General features: G+C 43.3%; 1 protein-coding gene across 2 annotated transcripts in view; it reads left to right on the top strand.

Moving 5' to 3' along the window:
• Positions 1–25079, top strand: part of lrp2a (low density lipoprotein receptor-related protein 2a) — a 361142-nt gene that overhangs the window by 263544 nt on the left and 72519 nt on the right. For both annotated transcript variants that reach the window (XM_078552334.1, XM_078552333.1), the window contains exons 51-57: positions 1607–1759; positions 3694–3864; positions 10195–10418; positions 17489–17663; positions 19347–19543; positions 21808–22053; positions 23924–24052. In XM_078552334.1, the coding sequence (XP_078408460.1) occupies positions 1607–1759; positions 3694–3864; positions 10195–10418; positions 17489–17663; positions 19347–19543; positions 21808–22053; positions 23924–24052 (1295 nt within the window). The remainder of the gene's footprint in view (positions 1–1606; positions 1760–3693; positions 3865–10194; positions 10419–17488; positions 17664–19346; positions 19544–21807; positions 22054–23923; positions 24053–25079) is intronic.

Genomic DNA, 25079 nt, shown 5'->3' with positions numbered 1-25079 from the left:
TGGACCAATGCTATTCTTCTTTGTCAGCTGCCACAGGAAGGGACTGCCACTCATGAATTGGCCTCTATGCCCACAACAGACAATGTTCAAAACAGCAGTGACATATATCCTGGGCACAGTACATCGTCTCCTGAGATGGATGGATGCCAATGATAACCACTTGAAACATTATTTAAAGCATTACCTGCTTGTATGTATCAGTGGGTGTATGCAAGCAGTGGAACGAGTGAACAAACAGATTTGACTTGGTCCTCTCCTCCCCTATTTTATAAGAGTTGAATATTTTATTTCTTAAACAAAACCAGGGCCAGGATATTCCATTGGTCGGGCAGGCTCGGCAGGAGCGGGTGGGGGCAGCCGTGGAGCCAACTGCCAACTGCTGCCCGCGATCGGCTCTGCACCACAATTTCACACGGGTGGGCCAATTAAGACCCGCCCTACATGGATCGCGAGTGGCAGCGCTGAGCACTGCCTGTGTGGGCGGGGGGAGGAGGGAGAGCCGGGCCTAGCGCGCAGTTTGCTCATGCGTGTGAAAGAGCGCTTCAATCTCCCTGAGGCACGGAGCTGCCTCAGGGAGAGTGAAGCGTTTAATGAAAAAATGAATGAAGAGCAGAAAAATTCAATGAAACATGTCCCCTCACATGAGATGGGACATGTTTTTAAGTTCAAATGAAACTTTTAATTTTATTTGTAACAGCTTCAGGAAACCTCATTCCGCTCGTGGATGAGGTTTCCTAAAAATGTAAAGGCCGCTTGGCCTTTTTGCCTGCCCACCAACCGTAAGGTTGGATGGGCAGCGTAAAATTCAGGTTAATTACCTGGTTAATGGCCTTAATTAGGCGTATCAATTATCGGCGGGTGCACAGCCGACTCTGGCACACGCCTGCCAAATGGAATATTCACGCCCGAGGTCATTGCCCGTCAGTTTACGTTCCGGTGTATCGGGCGCCTGCCCGCATGCCGAATGTAAAATTCTTCCCCAGAAAATGCTAGAAATACTTGGCAGCATCTCTTTATTAAGTCTGATTTTTCCCCCCACAGATGCTGCCAGACCTGGTATTTCCAGCAGTTTGTGTTTTTTGTTTCAGGTTTCCAGCAGCCACAGTAGTTTGCACTTATATTTCTATTCCTATTTGTGCTTATAGATGCTTGCCCTTGCCTTGGAGCGAGTTGAAATCTTGTTAGCAGTTGTATTGAATTTTTGGTGGGAGTAGTGAGAATAGTCCATGTTAATGATAAATGGGCATGACCCAAAGCAGGTTAAGTTGAACCATGACAACTCACTTGCATTTCAATTTTCAAAAATGTGTTCATTGTATATTCTAGATAATGACCTGCTGTTGCGTATGGTCCGTCTCTTCCCAGCATTACCTACTAATGCGCTAGCATAGAATCATGCAGCAGAGAAGGCTTTCAGCCTATTTTGGCTGTACCAGCCCTCTGAATGAGCTGTCAATTAGTAACACTCTCCTGCTTTTTCCCAAAAACCCTGCAAATGTTTCCGTTTTAAGTATTTATCCTAACTTACTGTACATGGATTACTATTGAAAACATTGAATACCTGCACTTTGTGTGAGTCAGCTGAGTCCTATGTTATATTTTTCAGGAAACTGTACTGGGTTGATTATTTTAAAGATTGCCTTAATGTTGCTGAACTTGATGGGAGATTCCGTAAAATGCTGGCTGACCACTGTATGGATACAGGCAATACCTATTGTTTTGAGAGGCCGCGAGGTATTGCTGTTTATCCTAAATATGGGTAAGAGAACCCTAAATTATTTATCCTTATTTTAGAAAAAAGAAATACCAAGGGGTAGAATTTCCACTTTCACACAATCGGTAATTTCAGTGCAATGTGCACCCAAAATTGCACCTTTTGTGAGAAATGCCCCCTGGATTCTGCTCAAATTGACTTGCATAGTGACAAATGTAAAATCTGCCCGTAACCAGCCTAAACAGGCAGCATTTTAAAACAGTTAAAAAAAAACATTGCTTTAAAACTATATTTTGATATATTATAGTGGTAACTTGGTAAAGTTTGATTAATATAACTAAAAATGTGTACATCACAAAAAAGCATTTTAAATCACCGTGCCAAGCTACTATCTTTGAGCAAACTCATCTAAATTATTGGAAATGATTTTTAAAACATATAGTAAACTATTTCCTAGTTAAGATTTACAAAGTCAGTTCCTTAGAAATGTTTTCCAAAAACAATCATTCAAAAGCTTTCAAAATGTGCCTATTAGTGCCCTTGCACCCATAGGACAGGATTTTATCACCTGGGGTTGGGAGAGTGGGATTGGGTGGGTAGAGTGCCCGTCATCTTCACAGCATCATGGCATTCTGCAAGTGGCAGGGAAAGCAGAGGATAGCCCTACCGCCCAGAGGCCAATGCCACATAAGTGGTCAATTAAATGCTTCATCCTGCCACCGCTGGCATTTTACCCATAGTGGGTGGGCCTCCCGTTGTGTGGGGAGGCCAACTGGTGAATCCTGGTGTTCCCCTGTGGGCTGGATGGGGGCCCTCCTAATCGGGCACTCTGCAACCCGTGGAGGGAACCCTGGCAGCAAAGGCTGTCCCCATGGCAACACCACTCCCTTCTCTCACCAACCGCCATCACCCTCCTCCCCCCGCCTGCCGCCCCCCCGCAAACACTCGCCAGGCCTGCCTGACTGGCCCCGGCGATCCCCAACCAAACTCACCTTGTTCCAAGGGGTGGTGTCCATTGCTGTATCTCCTAGCTGGGCGCACTCCCAGTAGTGGTCAATATTCCCCATGCCTCTGCTGGGAGTGAAGAGCTGCCAGCCTTTTGATTGGCCAGCAGCTCTTTCTTCCCGTAAAGGGACAGGAGCCCTGATAGCAGCCCATTAGCTGCAAGGTGGGCATAAAATGTGGCCAGGGCTGTCCAAGCCACCGAGGCAGGGTTGCTCCTGGCTTTCCGGTTTGTCATCAGGGCCCCCGCCACCACACCAACAAAATTCGGCCCAAAAGATCCAGCCTATTTTTGGAGCCTCTATGAAGGTCTGAAAATGTCGCATCCTGGGGGCATAGTCAGTTTGTGGGCTGGGCCAGCTTCTAGTGTGATGGTTTTAAAACTAGCACAAAAGATCATGGAAAGTCAAGGCCAGCTGAATGCAATTTGCGCTTAAAATTCTGCAATTTCTTGCATTGGTTATGCTGATATTGGGAACATTGTACGGGAAAAACAAGAGGAAAAGCTCCGGGCATAAGAAAGAAAGTTAACTTTTTAAAATGTTATTGCAATGTTGAAGAAAACATTTCTCTTTTGATAGTGGGCCTTTCATCCTAATCTTTAGTTAACAAATAAAAAGCCAACATGGTAAACTGATTAAATGCTGCATTGTTGATATGGGTGGAAGTGGTGAACATGACCAGTCAAAGTTATCTGAATCATATCTTGCTCATCTTTCTGCTGTGAATTTATGAGCCTTGTAGTGACATAGCCTTCACGAATTGAGAGTGGAGCCTTATACTCTCATAAATCAAAAATTTCCCAATCAGATTCTCTGATAAGCAAGAACTTTTAATGGTAACAAAAAAATGTTCTTCAACAATTTTTTGAGTTGATTGAAATTCCTGAGATGCCTCACAAAGCAAGTTGACAAGATAGAGATTGATTTAGAGAATTAATATAATTTAAATATTTCAGTTTTTAAAACTTTTTGCAGATACGTTTTCTGGACTGATTGGGGTTCTCAAGCATACATTGGCCGCATTGGCATGGATGGTAAAAACAAATCAGCCATTATTACCACAAAATTGGAATGGCCCAATGGATTGACCCTTGACTACACAAATGATAAACTCTATTGGACTGATGCTCACCTGAATTATATTGAGTAAGCACTTCTGAACTTTTGAATAATGAAATGCAAACCATTTTGTCTAATTCAAGTTTTGCATAAAGTGTTAGTATGATACACAATCACAGAATTGTTACAGTGCAGAAGGAGGCCATTCGGTGCATCATGACTGCACCAGCTTTCTAAATGAGCATTATGACTCAGTGCCATTCTCCTGCCTTTTCCCCATAACCTTGCACATTGTTTCTATTTAAATAATCATCTAATGCCCTCTTGAATGCCTCGACTGAAACTGCCTCCACCACACTTCCAGGCAGTGCATTCCAGACCCAAGCCACTCGGTGTGTGAAAACATTGCACTTGCTTCTTTTGCAAATGACTTTAAATCTGTGCCCTCTCATTCTTGATCTTTTTACGGGCAGGAACAGTTCTTCCCTACCTACTCTATCCAGCCCCCTCATGATTTTGAACACCTCTATCAAATCTCTTCGCCTTCTTCTCTCCAAGGAGAACAGCCCCAACTTATCCAATCTATCTTCATAACTGAAGTTTCTCATCCCTGGAACCATTTTGTAAACTGGTCCTGGTGCCTTGTCAACTTTAAGTACCGACAGCTTATTCTATACCTCCTCTTTATCAATTTTGAACCCTTCTAGTGACACAGTTTCCTCATCTGTCACCGTGACCAGTGTAATTGGCTAATTGGCCCTACTCCTCCTTTTACCACTATTTACTATTTACATGCCTATAGAAGACTTTGGGAATCCCCTTTATGTTGGCTGCCAGTCTTTTATCATAATCCCCCTTTGCTTCTCTTATATGCTTCTTCACCTCTCCTCTGAACCTTCTGCATTTAGCTTGGTTCTCAATTGTATTTTCTACCTGACACCCGTCATAAGCACACTTTTTCTTCTTTAACTTAATTTCTATCTCCTTTTTCATCCAAGGAGCTATGGATTTGTTTGCCATAGCTTTCCCTTTTGAGGGAATATACCTTGACTGTGCCCAAACCATTTTTTCTGTGAAAGTAGCCCGTTGTTCAGCTACAGTTTTTCCTGCCCAACCTTTGGTTTATTAATTTTGCTTCCAATTTCCACCCCTCCATCATTTTCACATGGTTCATCTCTGACACTTCCCTTCCCTTCCTTGACCTCTCTGTCTCAATTTCTGGTGATAGACTGTCCACCAATATTCATTACAAGCCTACCAACTCCCACAGCTACCTTGACTACAGCTCCTCACACCCCGCTTTCTGTAAGGACTCCATCCCATTCTCTCAGTTCCTTCGCCTCCGTCGCATCTGTCCTGATGATGCCATTTTCAAAAATAGTTCCTTTGATATGTCTTCATTCTTCCTTAACCAAGGTTTTCCACCCACGGTGGTTGACAGGGCCCTCAACCGTGTCTTGCCCATCTCCCGCGCATCCGCCCTCACACATTCCTCTCCCTCCCAGAAACATGATAGGGTCCCTCTTGTCCTCACTTATCACCCCACCAGCCTCCGCATTCAAAGGATCATCCTCCACGATTTCCGCCAACTCCAGCATGATGCCACCACCAAACACATCTTCCCTTCACCCCCCGGTGGCATTCCGCAGGGATCGTTCCCTCCGGGACACCCTGGTCTACTCCTCCATCACCCCCTACACCTCAAACCCCTCCCATGGCACCTTCCCATGCAAATGCAGAAGGTGCAACACCTGCCCCTTTACTTCCCCCCTCCTCACCGTCCAAGGGCCCAATCACTCCTTTCAAGTGAAGCAGCATTTCATTTGCACTTCCCTTAATTTAGTCTACTGCATTCACTGCTCCCAATGCGGTTTCCTCTACATTGGAGAGACCAAACACCTTCAGTCTGTCCACAAGCATGACCCAGGCCTCCCTGTCACTTGCCATTTCATCACACCACCCTGCTCTCATGCCCACATGTCCATCCTTGGCCTGCTGCAATGTTCCACTGAAGCTCAATGCAAACTGGAGGAACAGCACCTCATCTTCTGACTAGGCACTTTACAGCCTTCTGGACTGAATATTGAGTTCAACAACTTTAGATCATGAACTCTCTCCTCCATCCCCACCGCCTTTCCGATCCCCCCTTTTCCAATAATTTATATTTATTTTTCTTATCCCACCTATTTCCATTATTTTTAAATGTATTTCCATCCATTGTTTTATCTCTATCTTTTAGCCTATTTCGATCCCTTCCCCCCACCCCACCCCTACTAGGGCTATCTGTACCTTGCTCGTCCTGCTTTCTACCCTTAATGTCACCATTAGCACATTTCTTAGCTAATATCACCACCGTCAACACCTCTTTGTCCTTTTGTCTATGACATCTTTTGGCAATCTCCACCTATCACTGGCCCTCTATCCAGCTCTACCTGTCCCCACTCCCCCCTTAAACCAGCTAATATTTCACCTCTTTTCTATTTTTCCTTAGTTCTGTTGAAGAGTCATACGGTCTCGAAAAGTTAACTGTGTTCCTCTCCGCAGATGCTGTCAGACCTGCTGAGTTTTTCCAGGTATTTTTGTTTTTGCTTTGGTTCCAGTCTACCTGGCCCAGCTCCTTTCTCGCCCCATTGAAGTCAGCTCTCCCACAGTTAATTATTCTTACCCTGGATTGCCCATTGTCCTTTTCTACCATCATCCTAAACTTTACGATATGATGATCACTGTCTCCTAAATGTCCCCTCGCTGACACTTGGGCCTGCATTTTACCCTTGGCAGGCGCATGCGCGCTCGGCGGGCCTGGGATCGGCTGGGAAACAGACCGTCAACTGCGCTCGGCCCCTGACCGCGATTTCATGCTGGCTGGCCAATTAGCGGCCAGCCAGCCGTGAAACGTATGCTGAAAAGCTCAGCAATGCTGTGCTGGGGGCAGGGAGAGGGTGAAGCGATGATGTCACTGTGGGCGCAAGCGAGCGCTGAGAGAGAGCTCCCTGAAGGCAGACAGCTGCCCCAGGGAGCTGCAGACCTTCAAATGATTAAGTCAAGGTTTCAAAAGCTGCAAAAAAGTATCCATGCATCACAATCAAATCCCTGTAAATATACTTCATAAAAATGCTGTCCACTGATATTTTTTATTTTATTTCAATATGGAGATTTCATCCCACCCTTGGATGAGGTTTGATGAAAAATGTAAAGGTCGCCTGGCCGATTCGCCCGTCCGCCAACCGTTTGGTTGGACAGGCCACAAAAAATCAGAGACAATTGCGCCGTTAATGGTTTAATTGCCCTCTAATTGTTGGCAGGCACACATCCAACTTTTGTGAGCGCCCACTGAGTGAAATATCACACGAGATTGCAATGTCGTTGGGGCACTCGCCCAACGTCATCTCGTGATTTTACGCCTGATTGGGCCAGGTGCGCGCCAGCCCACGGGACGTAAAATTCTGCCCTTGATCTACTTGGCCCACCTCATTTCCAAGAACCAGGTCTAGCAGTGCCTAGCAGACTGGACACACACTACTGTAGAAAATTCTCCTGAACACACTCCAGGAACTCTTGCTCCTTTCTGCCCTTCACACTACCACTATCCCAGTCTGTATTCAGATAATTAAAGTCCCCCATTATAACTACTCTATAATGTTTGCACCTCTCTGTAATTTTCCTGCAGATTTGTTCCTTTACATCCTTCCCACTAGTTGGTGGCCTATAGACTACATCGAGCAATGTAATTGCACCCTTTTTGTTCCTTAGCTCTAGCCAAATTGATTCCGTCCTTGAACCCTCTGGGACATCCTCTTTCTCCAGCACTGCAATACTCTCCTTAACAAATTCTGCCACCCCCCTCCTTTTCTTATTGCCCTATCTTTCCTGAACACGTTGTACCCAGGAATATTTAACACCCAGTCCTGCCCTTCCTTGAACCAAGACTGTTATCGCCACAACATCATAATTCTGCATGGCAATCTGCACCTGTAACTCACCAATCATATTTATTATACTCCATGCATTCACATACATGCAGTATAACCCTGATTTAGATTTCATTACTTTCTCTGACTCTGCCTATTAACTTACTATTCTCTACTTTAGTGCTATCTGCCGCTCCCAGTATTTTGTGCACCTTGATATTACTTTCTAATATTCTCTCCTGGTTCCTATAGCCCTGCCAAGTTAGTTTAAAACCCACACCCAACAGCACTAGCAAAACTAGCAAGGAACTCAGTCACGGCTCTGTTCAGGTGCAACCCGTCAGGCTTCTACAGGTGCCATCTTCCACAGAGCCAGTCCCAGTGTCCCAGGAATCTAAAGCCCTCCCTTGTGCACCATCTTTCCAGCCATGCATTCCTCTGCCTACTTCTGTATTCACTTGCACATGGCACTCGGAGTAATCCAGAGATTACTGCTTTTGAGATACTGCTTGCTAATTTTTGACCTAAATCCCTAAATTCTGTTTTCCTACCTAAGTTATTGGTACCAATGGGGACCACAACCTCCCCTAGAAGAATGTCCTGCAGCTGCTCAATGACATCCTTGACCCTGTCATCAGGGAGGCAACATACCATCCTGGAGTCATGTCAACGGCTACAGAAAGTCCTGTCTGTTCCCCTAACTAACAAATCCACTATTACTATTGCACTTCCTTTCTTCTTCCTCCCCTCCTGTATAGCCAAGCTACTCATGGTGCCACAAACCAGGTTCTGTCTGCGCTCCTCTAAGGAACCAATGCCTTTGATATCCAAAACAGAAAACCAATTAGCGAGAAAGACTCCAGAGGTCTCCTGCACTATCTGCCTGGTTCTCTTGGACTGCCTGGCAGTCACCCATTCCCTTTCTGCCTGCATGCTCCTAAACTGCAGTGTGACCACCTCTCTGAATGTGCTATCCATGTAGCTCTCAGCCTCGCGGATGCACCACAGTGATTCCAGCTGCCGCTTGATCTCTGAAACCCGAAACTCAAGTTTCTGCAGCTGGCAGCACTTCCAGCACATGTAGTCATCTAGGTCACCAGTAGTGTCCACGATTTCCCACATATTACAGGACACACATTCCACATGACTGAGCTGCCCTGCCATGTCTTAACTTTACTTCCCTTACGTTAGCTTTATTTTACTTTGGTTTACTTCTATTACTTTATGTTACTGGCCCTGATTTCCCCTTATTCCTAGTATATCTTACTCAAATCCAAGCAGCTACATCTTTAAAAATAATATGCTTTTCTAATTTAGAGCTATTTAAAGCCATGCCCTAACATCAGTTTCTTACCAACCAATGAACTTACGGTTTTCTTATGATGTCACTGTTTGGTTTTTTTTCAATCTCAGCTCCAAAGGTGAGGTTTATACCCAGGTCTGTTTCTGCTCAGCTGCCCCTGTTGCCAACTTAGAATAATTCCTAAGTACACCACACCTCTTTTCCCCATGCACCAAATTCCCACGTGAGCCTAATTTGCTACTCACTCAGTCTCCGCCTCACTCTGGCATAGTCGCTTGTGTCCTTGCTTGCCCTTTACTGAGCAATACAATAGATGCGATAGAGTGCATTTTATAATCAAAAACAGCAGCCTGGCTATTCCTGCAAAAGCATGAAGGATGACACACTAATTTAACCTGGTTTTCACTCCAATCTTACCATTGATAATTTACTTCATATTTTCCTGTCTTCCTAATCCGAATACACACACTGTGCATAGTGGCAAAGACAATAGACAATATAGTCCTTCTGTCATTCATATTGTGATTTATCTTTGAATTCTACAATGCTTCAAAGATGTATTCTTGCCAAAAACACAATATAAAATGAGACTAAAGTACACAAATGAAAGCAATTTGTCCATGGAGCTGATTATAAAAAGCTCTGACATATAATACAGCTCTTAAATTCAAGCAGCTGGTGGTCTATGGTTTTAGCTAGAAGCTATCTCTTCATTGATGCCTGACTCTCCCAGCTCTACATTACCAACTCTTCTTTACCCAAAAGCTCCCCCTTTATCCAGTTAACTCTCAATGATATCCTGTGTTTGATTAGATGCACAAATGGGAAATAAAAAGACACCAGTTCCCAGGAAAATTTGAACCTATGTTGAAATATTGACCATGGAATGTACTTTTGTTGCAATGCCTTTATTTTGATTTAGTTACAATTTCCCTTCAGTAAAGCCCCACAGTTGTCAGTTTCTCCTGAAAGATTAAGGCATTCTAAGCCACATGCTTTTCCACATTTGCCAATCATTTAATTTAATAAACCAATTGTGATGACTAATTAGGTTAAAAAAACCTTCAAAATTCTCACTGAGAGGAGTTTGAATGATGATCAAGACTGAATTTGAACTGGAACTCTGGAAGTCCAGTGCTCAGATGCATTTTGTATTTGTTGTTGCGACCTTCTGGTGGAAGCACAAATAGCCATTGTCTTTTGTAGATTTTCCAACCTGGATGGGAACCATCGGCATACAGTATTTGATGGACCCCTAGGCCACCCATTTGCCATTAGCCTATTTGAGGATACAATATATTGGACTGATTGGAACACAAAATCAGTGGAGAAAGCAAATAAATACACTGGGGAAGGCAGGGTGTTGTTGGTGAATACCACCCACAGGCCCTTTGACATCCACGTATACCATCCATACAGACAGCCAGTTGGTAAGAGCGTAATCTGTGAAACTGTCATAAAATGTAAAATTTCATATTGCATATGTTATCTGTTATATTGCAGGTCAAATTTTGGAATGATTTATATGTTGTACATTAATTTCTTAATATCCTTTAGAATTTACTTATCTACTGGAACATGTAGGTAATTGAGTATTGTTGAAAAAAGAGATGTGTCGAAGCTTTTCGTTTTGCACTCATCAGGACACTTTGCAATATTACCAATATAAGAGGACAACAACAATTTATACTGTATGAGAAGAGTATGCTGATTGGTTGGCAAGTGGACTCTGGTAGAGGCATTGCCATGAAGAATGCACCAATTAATGGTGACTGGCAGTTAACTGACAGCTTGACACCATCCAGGAAAAAGCAGCCTGCTTGATTGGCACTACAACCACAAACATTCACTCCCTCCACCACCGACGCACAGTAGCAGCAGTGTATTCCTCCCACAAGATGCAATGCAGGAATTCACCAAGGTTCCTTAGATGCACCTTCCAAACCCACGACTGCTATCATCTAAAAGGATAAGGGCAGCAGATAGGTGAGAACACGACAACCTGGAAGTTCCCCTCCAAGTCACTCACCATCCTGACTTGGAAATATATCACTGTTCCTTCACTGTCGCTGGGTCAAAATCCTGGAACTCCCTTCTAAATAGCACCGTGGGTGTACCTACACCATATGGACTACAGCGGCTCAAGAAGGCAGCTCACTGACACTTTCTCAAGGGCAACTAGGGATGGACAATAAATACTGGCTTAGCCAGCGAAGCCCACATTCCCTGAATGAATAAAAAACTTGTCCTGAGGAATGAGTCAATGAATGGCTTTCACTTATTTTGTTTAGCTGAAACAGATGCAATGTGTATACAAGATGAATAGCTTTGACATGTCTCTTTTCAACAGTACTGAAGTTCTGTACTACCAAATGACTATTTAGGTACTCAGGAAGCGTGTTAATAAGATTTATATTGCTTCTTGTGGTGATGCTGTTCCCAATATTTTCTATTTCACCCACACATGCTAGGGCTGTGTATGTGAAGTAGGAAACTATCCTAAACTGAACTACTTCTTTAGCTTTCTGCCCAAAGGCAGATCCGAACCATAGTATTGAGACTTCCACCATGGGTTGGGTAAGGAGGTAGGTCCAGAATCCACCCCAGCCGGAATGGGGATAGAACCCCTCGCTGTTGGCACTAATCTGATCTACACTAGCCGTCCAGCTAATTAAGCCAACAAACCTCCCCAAGGAGTCCAAGTTGCTCTGGCAACATGCACTTTTACATGTATGTTGTAGCCCAGAAGTATGAATATTAGAGGCTTTCAATCACATGGCTGACCAGGAATCTCTCCCGCTCTGGCTGCCTGCCACTGGTGTATGTTGGAATGATTTACAAATTGACACTCAATCAGTTTGGCCACGCTTTGAACACATCTTCCTTGGCTGAACCGAACTTACATAGCTCATAATAAAATGATGAACTGCAGTGAAAAGAGATACCTGAAAAAAGGATCTGTTTCCCCACCCACCCCAGGTGAATGAAATGGCTTGGCTGAAATTTTTGCTTCACTGTTTGTGACCTATACTGGCAGGCACTGCAAATGTTGTTGGTTTATTAATATAAATGCCAATTTCAATTCAATTATATATCTGATGATCCTTAGAGATACAAATTGAAGTGCTTCTTCCTCTGTAAAATTGCATTATTTCTTTGTAAAAACTGCTCAGTCAAAAGAACATACAGGTGTAGGTCATTCAGCTCCCCAGCCTGGTTCATCATTGAATATCATGGCTGATCTTCTACCTCAGCTGCACCTTCCTTCAATATCCCTATACCCCTTGATTCCCTTAGTATCCAAAAATCTGTTGACCTCTGAACATTCACGGATCTTTGTAGTAGAGATTTCCAAAGGTTCGCAATCCTTTAAGAAATTTCTTCTCCTCTCAGTCCAAAATGCTGACCAAAAGATTCCACCCAAAGAGGAATAAACAGGTCATTTTTATGTTGGTAGATTCTAATTAATGAGATACCGCAAGTTCGATACTTGTGCCTCAATCTATATCAATGCTTAGACAAGTGAAAGGGAAATGTTTAACAAATTGTGAAAGGGAAATCATATTTAACCAATTTATTGGAGTTCTTTGAAGGAGTAACTTGCGCTGTGGATAAAGGGGAGTCTGTAGATGTACTGTACTTGGATTTCCAGAAGACATTCAATAAGGTGACGCATCAAAAGTTATTGTGGAAAATAAAAGCTCATGATGGAGGGGGTAACATATTAGCATGGATAGAAGATTGGCTTGCTGGGAGAAAACAGGGAGTATGCATAAATGGGTCATTTTCTGAATGGCAGGGTGTAATGAGCAGAGTCCCACAGGGGTCTCTGCTGGGGCCTCAACTTTTTACAATTTAGATCAAGGACTTAGGTGAGGGCAGCAAAGGCATGGTAACTAAATTTGCAGATGACACAAAGATAGATAGGAAAGTAAGTTGAAGAGGACATAAGGAGATTGCAGACAGCAGGTTGAGTGAGTGGGCAAAAATCTGACAGATGGAGTACAATGTGGGAAAATATGAAGTTGTTTGCTTTGGCAAGAAGAATGAAAAAGAAGAGTATAGCTTAAATGGAGAACAACTGCAGAATTCCAAAGTGCAAAGGGATCTAGGTGTTCTTGTGTTTGAGTCACAAAAAGTTAGGATGCAGGTACAGCAAGTAATTAAGAAGGCTAGTGGAATGCTATCCTTCATTATGAGAGGAATTGAACATATAAGTAAGGATGTTTTGCTTCAATTGTACAGGGCATTGTTGAGACCGCATCTCGAATACTGTGTGGAGTTTTGGTCTCCTTATTTAACGAAGGATGTTAATACATTAGAGGCGGTTCAGAGGAAATTTATTAGACTGATATCTGGAATGAGTGGATTGCCTTGTGAGGAAAGGTTAGACAGACTGGGCTTGTTTCCACTGGAGTCTAGAAGAGTGATTTGATTGAAGTATATAAAATCCTGAATGGTATTGACAAGGTGGGTACAGAAATGATGTTTTCTCTTGTGGGTGAGTCCAAAACTATGGGGCAGTGTTTTAAAATTAGGGGTCATTGAATATCTTTAAGATGGAGGTAGATAGATACTTGTTGGGCAAGAGGATCAAAGGATATCAGGAGTAGATGGGAATGTGGAATTAATAATACAAACAGATCAGCCATGATGTTATTGAATGGTGGAGCAGGCTCGAAGGGCCGAATTGTCTATTTCTGTTCCTATTTCGCATATTTCGCATGTTCTAATGTATGCACAAGGGAATTGACTATAATATATCCAAGTTTGCTGATGATGCAAAGTTAGATAGGAATGTAGGCTATGAGGAGGACACAAAGGAATTGCAAAAGGATTTAGACAATAGAGATTTTCAAAGGTTCACAATAATTTAAGAAATTTCTTCTTGTCTCAGCCCAAAATGCTGTTCAAAAAACTCCACCCATAGAGGAACAAACAGGTCATTTTCACATTAGCAAATTGTAATTATTGGGGTATTGCTATTCTGAGACTCTGCCCCCTTGTTTCAGACTTCCCCACCAGCATCTCTCAGCATCTATATATCAAACCCCTGAAGGACTATATATATTTCATTGGAATCACGTCTCGCTCGTCTAAGCTCTGGGAAGTAGGATTAGTCTACTCAATCTTTCCACATAGGACAGCCTCCTCATCCCAGGAATTAACCTCTATTGCACTCCCTCTAAACCAAGTATGTCCTCTTAGGTAGGGAGACCAAGATTGTACACTCTAAGTGTGGTCTCACCAAGTCTCTATAGAGTTGCAGTAAGACTATTTTACTCATACTTCAATCCCTTAATGAAGTGTAACTTCACATTAGTCCACGTATATTTTATCTGCCACATTCTTGCCCTCTTATTTTCTAAATCCTTTTGCAACTTCCTCCTCATAGCCTACATTCCTACCTATGCATCATCAACATACTTGGATATATTACAATCGATTCCCAATGTCTAAGTCATTGATATAGATTGTAAATACCTGAGGCCCAAGCAGCGACCTTGCGCTACCCCACTAATTACAGCCTGCCAACGTGAAAATGACCCGTTTATTCCCCTTTGGGTGAAATTTTGTGCTGGTGGTGGGGGCCTTGGCCGCTGGCTAGAGAACTGGCGAGACTCTGCACCTCCTGTTTCCGGGACGACCTGCTGGTAGTACGTGCCAATCAGGCTCTTGACAGGCCAGCAGTAGGGCTTTCCCTAGGATCAGGACCCGGGGGTGGGGGGGGTGTAAGTCTTGCCTACTGGGGAGATGGTGGCTGGCGCTGGGATGACAACTGCCCGAGGCCCAGGGTCCAGACAATAGGTGAGTGATGGTGGGAGGGGATTCGTAGTGTGGGGGTGGGGTCACGGGTGGGAGAGGGTGTAGGGAAGTTGGCAGCAAAGGCAGGGAGGTGGCTCTCCGTGCCCATCCCATGCCCCCCACCTTCCTGATGCCTGCTCCCTCAATTAGACATATAGAGCCCTTGAACAAGGGATGCACCCATGAGCTGGCAAGCAAACACAGCTGGGGCTGAATTTTACATTGATCAGGCAGGCACACGCCCGACCCAATCGGGCGTGAGATTGCGCGAGATGATGTTGGGCGAACGTCCCGACATCATTGGGCGATATTTCGCTTGGCGGGTGCGCGCTAAAGTCGGGAGTGCGCCCACCAACAATTAAGAGGGCAACTAAGCCCATTAATGATGCAATTGCCTGCTATTTTTCATCACCCATCCAACCTTACAGTTGGCGGATGGGCAAATCGGCCAGGTGGCCTTTGCATTTTTCATGAAACTTCATCCAAGTGTGGGATGAGGTTTCCGTTATGAAATAAAATAAAAATAAAAATCTGTGGGCAGCATTTTTATCAATTATATTTTCAGGCGCCTGATTGTGATGCTTGGACATTTTCTTCCTGCATATAAAACTTTGTTGGAACATTTTCGGGTCTGCAGCTGCCTGAGGCAGCTTTCTGCCTTCAAGGAGCTTTCTCTTAGCGCTCGCCCATACCCGCACTGGCTGGCTGTTAATTGGCCAGCCAGCGTGAAATTGCAGTCAGGGGCCAATTGCAGTCAGCAGCCCATTTCCCGGCTGATTCTGGGCCTGCCGATCTTGTCCGCCCACTGAGCTAAAAATTCAGGCCCTGGATCTGCTTGTTATGCATGCCAAGCTGCATGCATGCCAACCCCCCTGCTTGCCGCTGGGCTAATGGGATGAGGCTCTTAAGTGGACATTAATTGTCCACTTAAAAGCCTCATTTGGGATTGGGACAGTCAGCCATCCATAGGCCTTCCCCCTGTGATGTTTAACAATCCTAATGCCGTGGAGCTATTGAGATTAGGCATACCCCTCAATTAATTCCCCTCAACTTCAGCCAGAGGGACCTAATCTCAAGGATGTGTAATTGGGCCCACTGAATGCAACTTGCCCCCCACCCAAAGGAAGAAAACCAGTCAAGAGTTTTATTCTGCCCAATAGTCTAAATTTCAATTATATTTTAGCTAGATTGTAATTTTCCCGAACATTATAAAGGCTCAGGTAAAACTCCTCAGTAAATATACCCCCATCAACAAGAGAATAGGAGTTGGGTTCACTAAATGTTTGATACAGAAGACTAGGTGAGACAATTTGAGTATTAAGTATACACACAAGTTTATTATAATAATAAAGGATGCAATCTGGTGGTTATACAAAGTGTATAAATCGCAAAGATAAACAAATTCTGAAGCTCTTATTTCATTAAGAGAATCCAAAAATTAAAACTTTTGCTTGTTAAAGATCTAAGATCGCTAAGAGTGGATATCCTTCAAACATAAAAGTAATCTTGATCACCGAGTATGCGAGATTTGCTAGGTTCAGAACAAGTCTGAAGTCAACCTACGAGAATCTAATGAATCTGAAGGTTCGAGTTTGGGTTAAGATATTTATGATGAATTTTGGGGTTGTATAATTAATGGTTACATAGAAGATGTACATTTGATCAATAATAGACCATCCTAAGTAGTATCCTATATTTGGTGAAAGGACCACCTGTTACAATGAGGTGCCCTTTCAATTTCTAGGAAATGTTACTTGAATCTTTTCCTGAAAACTGGATTTTATGTGACAGTCATGTGGGTCACTGTTGCCTAATCAAGGTACTGTGTCCAGCAAGATAATAAAACTCGGGGCCAAGCATTTTCTTTTATCTGTTTTGTGGTTTTACTTATCGGAGCCAGTATTATAGCTTACATGCTAATCTCATAGCAAGAATCCCCAATTTGTTGCATTTTGACTGTGTAATTCTTATCAGCAACTTCACATCATTGCGAAGGGAGTTAATCTTGCTGTTTTTGCAAGCTAGCTTTGACCCCTATTAAAATATGTTTTACTGTGAGATTACCCAAAGTAACTTTTAATCTAATATTCCTGTATTAATTCCATATTAATTGACATTTACTCCTTCACACCTCCATGGACTTAATTGGTCACCACCTGCCACCCTCCCACCTGATTAAATGTCCCCTGTCATCAAACTTGCCGGGGGAAGGCCACAGGATTTCACCCTCTGTTTTCTGTCCATTAACCAATGCTCAATCCATGCTAATATATTACCCCCAATCACGAGTCACATGTTTTAGCCCATTCTCCTCTTCTTGTTGCATGATCAAGCACAGTGAGAATCCACAGCAAACATAAGAAATAGATGAATCCAAACAATAAAAAATAAAATTTGCATTTAGATAGAGCTTTTCATGACAGACATCTCAACGGACATATCAAAATGTTTACAACCAATACAGTACCTTCTGAAGTGTTATCACTAGGTAATCTGAACATTTTCTTAATTTAAAAAAAAACTGCATTTGGAATATGCTCAAGACTTGGAGCATGGAAGCTATTCACGTTTACTCTGGATTCATTATGCAGCCTTACACTGCAGTTCTATCTAAAGTTTATCCCCTGCTTCCTTGTACATGTGTTGAAATAAATTCCGGTGCTAACTGTTGCTTTTATACCTCTCCTCTTTCCAGCAAACAATCCCTGTGATACAAATAATGGTGGCTGCTCCCATCTGTGCCTGATAGCAGAAGGTGGTCAAGGCTACACATGTGAATGCCCAGATAACTTCATGAAGCAGCCTGGCAGCATCACTCACTGTATCCCCATGTGCACAAGTACACAGTACAGGTGTCTAGACAATGAAAGGTACAATAATTGATACTGCATTTTTCTTGAGTCTTTGCATCTTAAGTTCTTATTTAATTTCAGTTATGTTAATATTTTCTGCTTGTTTCAGAATTACAACTGTTACCTTTTTCACATTCTATTTCATGATGATTCTATTTTAATATAAGGGTAACTATGGTTACAATCATTGTGTTGAGCAAGCAAAGCTGATTGTTTAAAATATGATGGAATCCATAGTTTCAAAGTTTGTATTTTTTTAGACAAATCCTAATTGAAAAGGGAAACTGAGAAAGGAAACTGACCCTTCCAGTTTCTAAGTGAACTAAGACCGAAACTGAGATTGGAAACCAAAACTTCTGGATGAAATAATATAAAAGGAGACAGAACCATCAGAGCTCAGTAGATGATGAGTCCAGTGGTGAAGTATAGGCAGGCTGAAGAAGACAGAGGCTAGATCTAAAAGCTGAGAATAAACAAAGATATTGTTGCTGCAGTTATTTTTCTTACTTGAAGATAACTTTGGTGCATTAATGCCATCCAGGCCATTGTAAGCAGAGTTGAGGAGGTTCTGCAGACATGTTATTTTTGGTGAAGACTGTGCCTGTGTTGGTTGTGCACTGTTGTTGGCTGAGGATTAAGTTAAATTTTAGGACAGGATCTGAAATTCTTTGTGAGCAAGACTGGATTCTAAAGGACTTTGTGGCTGAGATTGATGACATATATACTGTATGAACTGCCAAGCCAATTCTTAATACCTGACTTAGTTGTGTAATATGTAATTTATAATCAGCTGCAAGCTGCCTGTTCATTCATGTTTAACTTTTGTTGATTCTCGGTTTTAGAGTGTAGAGGGTTGCCCAAGATAGTATTGGCGTTTGCTTTGTTTGACTCTTGTATAGTAAAAATTCTCTTGTTTTAAACTGTGGAATCTTCTGCATTCACTCTTTCAGTAAATAACTGGGATTTCAGATTTCTTCTTTTTTAAAAACAGGTTACTGGTCTTGACTGAGGTTATAACACAAATAGTACGACAAGACAGATCAAAGAGAAAGGGGATGTTTTGAGAGTGAATGGCAATAAAGACAAACTCTCCTTAAAGACAAACTCTCCTTTTTTTTGGTTCTTGTTCTATGTGATATGAAGACATTCATGGATAATAATTTGATGAGATTGTCATCCAGCATTATAGGAAAATCACCTGTTCACTGCAGACTCCTCTTCTGCATCATACCATTATATATTTTATTCAGTAAAATACTCCAACACTCCTGCAGTATGTAGATATATTTTTAGCAGCCCCATCGGATCTTTTTTTTGAGAAAGTGAAAAAGGATGTTAACAACTTATTTGTTTTCAATTAGTTTACAAATCATATCAAAGCTTGTAACTCCAACAGAACAGATGTGTACTGTAGAGACTTGGTATACCAGGAATGCATTTGGAAATCGGATGGGGAGGTCAGTGACTTCGGCAGCATTTTCTGTCCATTCATTTTATTTTAGGCACACAGATGTAAAATGCTCTGGACCAGAAGCAGGGATTTATAAAACCTCTCCTCATGCATTGTTCTTACTTTTCAGCATTCTTATTCTGTGAAGCTATATTGCAATTATTGAGATTCTAGTAGTATTTTTCATCACAGCACACTTACATGTATCATGCATATATATATAAACTGTTTTATTGTTTTGGCTGTCATAGATGTATTCCAATCTGGTGGAAATGTGATGGGCAAAGAGATTGCAGGGATGGATCAGATGAACCTACCACCTGCCCAACCCGCTACTGTAGAATTGGACTGTTTCAGTGCAATGATGGTAATTGCACCACCTCCAGCTTCTTGTGTAATGGTTATCAGGATTGTGCAGATGGATCTGATGAGGACATTGTGCTTTGCAGTAAGTATTTCTTATTGTTATTTCAACATAGTAAATAATGTCAAAGTGTCAGCATGGTTTCTCGGCTGGCAACTTTTAATGTGCTCCTGTCCTTTTTAGCTCTATCTGTAACCATCTGTTGCTTTATTTTGCCCCTTCCACTTCACTTTCCTCTCCTCCACTGCTTAAAACCCCCTACCCCTTTTAGTTGATGTATTTTAGCCCAAGCTAAGGGCGGAATCTTGTTGAGGTGTTGGGGGTGCCGCTTGCCAGCTGGAGGGCTAGCAAGAGGCCTGCTGAACCACAAACCATTCAGACAATGGCGAGGCCAGTGGCAGGCCTCCCCCTGCAATCAAAAGCCCGGGGATGGAAGTCTCGCCCCCGACAGCTGCTGCCCAATCAGAGGCCGACAGCTGTTGTGCTCAGGAGTGCCACAGTCCTGGCTGCTGCAGGGAAAACACTTACCTGAGTCCCAGGATCGTGGAGTGACCCAGGCCACAGGTAAGTAATTGGGGGTGGGAGAGTCTGGTTTTGCAGGTTGGGGGGGTCGTGGGGAGAGGGATGTAAAGGGAGCACCAGCAAGGGCAGCGATTGGCTCTCAGTGGCTCCCTCCTTTCCAATGTCTAGTCCCTCGATCAAGCACTGAATGCCTTTGATCAGTGGACACTCCCCAGCCTGGAGGTGATGAAATGGCCACACGACTGAGTTAATACCAGCGGTAGCAGGATGAGGCCCTTAAGTAGTCATTAATTGGCCGATTAAGGGCCTCAGTAGGCAGTGGGGCAGGAAGGTTGATCATGGACCTCCCTGCCCAGAACTTACTTCTGGCAGGAAGGCGGCTGGGTTCAGATACACCACCCATTCCGCCTAATGACATGCCCTACTCGCCTCCAAGCTTGCCACCAGAGAGAGCACAAGATTCCACTATAGGAGTTCATGATACAAATTTAAAGCTACCTAAAAGCAGTACATTGCCTGGAATTTATTGCTCATAGTTCGTGGCTTTCACACCCACTGTTCCTTCCTCCTCTCCTGGCATATTGGATCTGTTGGTGTGCATGCTATTACTGAGGCCACTGCTCACTTCCATTGAATTCCTGGAACAATCTTTGTCAGCTCACAGCTGGCTCTCCACTCCGCTTTCTAATTTTCACAGGTAAACATGCAGCAGTGCACCCACTGATACTCTGCCACTTTTGATACTCCGATACTCTTTTAGACTCCTTCACTCTCGATGAGACTTCAAATCTGAACATTGGTACTTCGATGTTCCATGCTGATTTCACTCCACTCTATCTGCAAGTCAACCTCATCACACCACAGGATCTCAGACTTTAATTTTTGACTTTCTTATATTGTCTCTTCTCTGCTATATGTTTACGAGCAAGAAATTCTGTCAAATCACAGGCATGTTTATGCAACCTAAATTCCTTCTGTGCCAATTTTGTGCACATTTTAGTGTTAGTCTGGATCCAAATTAATTAATTCTCTCTGTTTTTCCCTGACCTTTCTTGGGTCTTTCTCTCAAGCCTTTGCTTCTTCCTGTCGCTAGTTTTCATTTCTCTCTCCTTGGATACTTTTCCCCCACTCCCTATCACCCAATCCATCACTTTGCCTTCCCATTCTCCTGTCACAGATCCAGGGTTGAAACCCCTTGATAAGCTGACAGCTAATCTCCTGGGATCCTCAATGGGCCTATTGAGGAACAGTCACTGCCTAATCTTGAGAAGCAACCCCAAATGCCACACTGTCCCCTCTCACTGGTTGTCCCACACAGCACAATTACTGGGGGCTAAATTCATCAATCTTCTCCTTCCCCATTCACTCCACCCATCCCTGCCCCCTTGGATTCTTACCAGTGAATGAACTGTCATTGGGCCTCTCCATATTTCCCTGCAGAATGTCCATTTGCTTGTTCTGGCCCCGCAAGGGTACCTTGGGGCTCCCCATCCTCAGGCTTCCCACCACCCTACCCCAACAATTGAGGACTCGTTGACCCTTCTCAATCTGTTATCATGCTGGGAACCATTTCTGTGGAACTCCAGAAGGTACTTGACCTACCAATTTTGATTCCCACCTGCTAGTCAGCATCCAAACATAGAAATGAGACTCTGGAGTTAAAATCTCCTGGGCTTTCTGTTTTGGAGGGTTGGCAGGATCACTACCTGCCTCAGCATCCACGTCCCCAATTCCTGCCCTGAGTAAAAGTCTAGTATCAAATACATTAACGAATTGAAAGAAAACTGTATCCACAAACCCAATTCATACTTAATATTTTTCTATAGTCAGACATCAGTGTGAGAGCTACCAGTGGCAATGTGCCAACAAACGCTGTGTTCCTGAAGCCTGGCAATGCGATGGGGATAACGACTGCGCAGATAATTCTGATGAAGATCCTGCTCACTGTGCTTCTAGAACCTGTCAACCAGGCCAGTTTAAATGTAATAATGGCCACTGCATCCCACAATCCTGGAAATGTGATGTAGATAATGATTGTGGAGATTACTCTGATGAGCCCTTTGATGAATGCCGTGAGTATACATGAAGAAAAATGTTCCTGAAATCAGTTTGGTTTGAACAGCTACGTTTTTAAAATAAATATATCACCTGTAACTTTACCTCCAATTTATTCCCTTTTGTTGACCTTATATCTGTAATCATGATCCTTTGGCAGTTGGCTGTGATTAGCAAATTTCCCCAGACTAATTGTTAATGTTGGCCTTTTGCAGCCTTCTAGAGGAATTAATTGGGGAGAACAAAACTTTCTGCTGGATTATAGTGGAACATTTTGACCCAAAGTTTAGTAGAATTGTGAGATGGAATTGAAGTTAACAGTATAACAAGCAATTAGATCTATCTTTTACAAGAACCGCACTGTTTCTAGAAGAAAGGGATGTAGGGGTATGGTGTATTTGCAAGTGGGCTGACATATATCAGAAGGGAGTGGGTTTTTGTTCCTACAAACAAGAATATGCAGTTTGTTCAACAGTACTATATCTACCAGCAACAGTGTTATATAAAAAATGGGCTCAATTTTCCCTACGGAGGTGGAAAACAAGAGTTGGGATTCTTTCCAGGTTCTGAATCTGCCCTGGGCCGGGATGGTAACAGTCATTCTTTGGGATTTTCAATGAGGCACATACTCAGTTGACATGAAGACGGGTTCCCTTTTCAATTAAAGGTGCCAGAAGGGCACTGAAAGCTGGAGGACCAATCAAAGGCTGCACCTACACCCAAGCAGGCAAGGCTGCGCTGTAGGCCCACCTGGAGTGCTGCCCACCCGCCAGCCTGCCCCTGGGGGCTGAGTGCTTGGTTCCCAACTCCAAGTAGTTAAACAGCTCCTCCTGTCATTTTAGGAAACTGGAGGTCAACTGGAAACTTCCAGTCAGCTGCCTTATATTTGAGGGCCTTAATGAGCCTAATCAGCTGCCTGCCTCAGGGGGCATGTAACCTTGCCAGCCCCAAACCTACCTCTAAAATGACCAGCGCCGGGAATAGTATTGGGAAATTGGCACGTGGCTGGTGCCAGTATTTTCAGGTCCCATCCCCACACTCAGTGAAGCCAAAAAATTCAGCCCAATATACCTGCCGGCATGAAAAGTCTGTCACATACAATATTTAGAACATTTATAGCTTTTGTATCTTGCCTAATGGGAAGGTTATCTTGTTAGCATTTATGACTGTAAAATGTGTGAGTATGTGACTGTTTTATGATCACAGCATAGGACCAATTTTAACCCCAGACAGATTAGTGGCATTCCCCATCTGATATCCATTTTAAGGGCTGGGCCTCATTTACATTTGATTGTGGGCTTGCGAAATGCAGCAACTCGTCCACAAAGTTGAGCCAGGAGCTTTGTCTAGGGAGGCGCAAGGAGGCAAAGTAGAAAGGGGGAGGCAATTGCAAGGGGGGGTTAGGGGGCAGGTGCAGGTGGACTGCCGTCAGTGTCCTTCTTTGGCCCAGAAAAATCTTTTAAATAAAAACAGAAACTTACCAAGTCTTAAAGAGGCTTCTAACAGTCCCTTGAAGAACATCTGGTTAGGTTGCTCGATGTCTGATACCAATGGGTACAAATGCAGTGCAGGCTCCACCCATTTGTATCTTAAAATTACGGACTAGTTTTTATTAGCAGGGCCTGAATAATGTTGGAATTCGGCGTCCGCTGGCAGTAGGCAGAAACCAGGGCTGACCATACAAAAACTCCTGAAAATAGCGGTAAGCAGAAATAGAGTAGTAACAGGAGGGTATCAGTGCATTGGTGATTTTTGGGGCACTACCTTCCCATTCCAATCGGGGGGAGTGAGTTAAAATTCACGTTGTGAGTATTCACAATGTGGTAGCATGTGATCAGTGAGTTTTAATAACATGTCTCTTCTCATACTGATACTTTCTTCTCTCAGATGGGATTGACCACTCCTGCAATAATCACACTGAGTTTTCCTGTGAAACAAACTACAATTGTATTCCTAAGTGGGCTGTGTGCAATGGCCATGATGACTGCCGGGACAACAGTGATGAGCAGCATTGTGGTATGTAAGGAATAATGGAGTACATTTGTAACATATTACATCAAAACCCTTCAATGAATTACTTTTGGAGTGCAATGACTGATAGATGAAGGTGAAGGCAATTTTGTACCAATGACATTTGGCAATCATCAGTGAGATAGGAGACCATTTAATCTGTTTTTGCTGGTTTTGGTTTGGGAGAAAAATTGGAGGACTGCTGACTTTTATTTCCAAATGGGGAATGTGCAAATAAGGTCTCAGTTTATCACCTGAGAGTTGGTATTTGCAGCATTCCCTCAGTTCTGCAGTGGAGCCTGCATCATGTTTGAAATTGCCCTGGAAACCCTTGAACCTATAATCCAGCACTCATACCAGAATAGCACATATCTATATCATCATCTGCTGCCACTGGCAGACTATGTGGGATGAGCTCCACTACTTAGCTGTCAGTACTGGGCACTCACCATGTAAACCATGCCAAAAGGTATCCAGGATTGTGGGGAGACCTGTTGGATTGTCCACCAGAAAAATTGCCATAGTTTTCTCCCTGTAGTCTGCATTTTAAAAAATAACATTAGCATTTATTATGGAATTCCCACAAAATAGTATAAGTTTTAGTGAACACAATGACCTGGGGCTGGATTTTACCATCGACGAGCGGGGGCGGGGCCCACTTGCCAATGTGTAAAATGATGTGCAGAGACGTCGGGGGGAACTCCTGACGTCACCGCGCCCCATTTAAATTTTCAGGAAGGCGGGAGCACAGCGAAATCAGCTGCGCGCCCGCCGACCTGTCAATGGCCAATTGAGGCCATCAAAAGAGCAATTAAAGTAATTAGTGGACCTGCCCATCCAACCTTAAGGTCGGCAGGCAGGCCAGGAGCCCCGGCGGGAAGTAGAAAAAACATGAAACCTCATCCACCGGCGGGATGAGGTTTCATGTAGGGTTTTAAAAATCTTAATATAGTTTTTTTGGAAATTATGAACATGTCCCAACTCATGTGACATTGTCACATGAGGGGACATGTTAGGGAAATTTTATTTTTCT

Source organism: Cetorhinus maximus, chromosome 11 (assembly GCF_964194155.1).
Source record: "Cetorhinus maximus chromosome 11, sCetMax3.hap1.1, whole genome shotgun sequence".
In the NCBI taxonomy this organism is placed as follows: domain Eukaryota; kingdom Metazoa; phylum Chordata; class Chondrichthyes; order Lamniformes; family Cetorhinidae; genus Cetorhinus; species Cetorhinus maximus.
The sequence above is the reverse complement of the archived record's forward strand: the minus strand, read 5'-3'. Positions and strand labels throughout refer to the sequence as shown.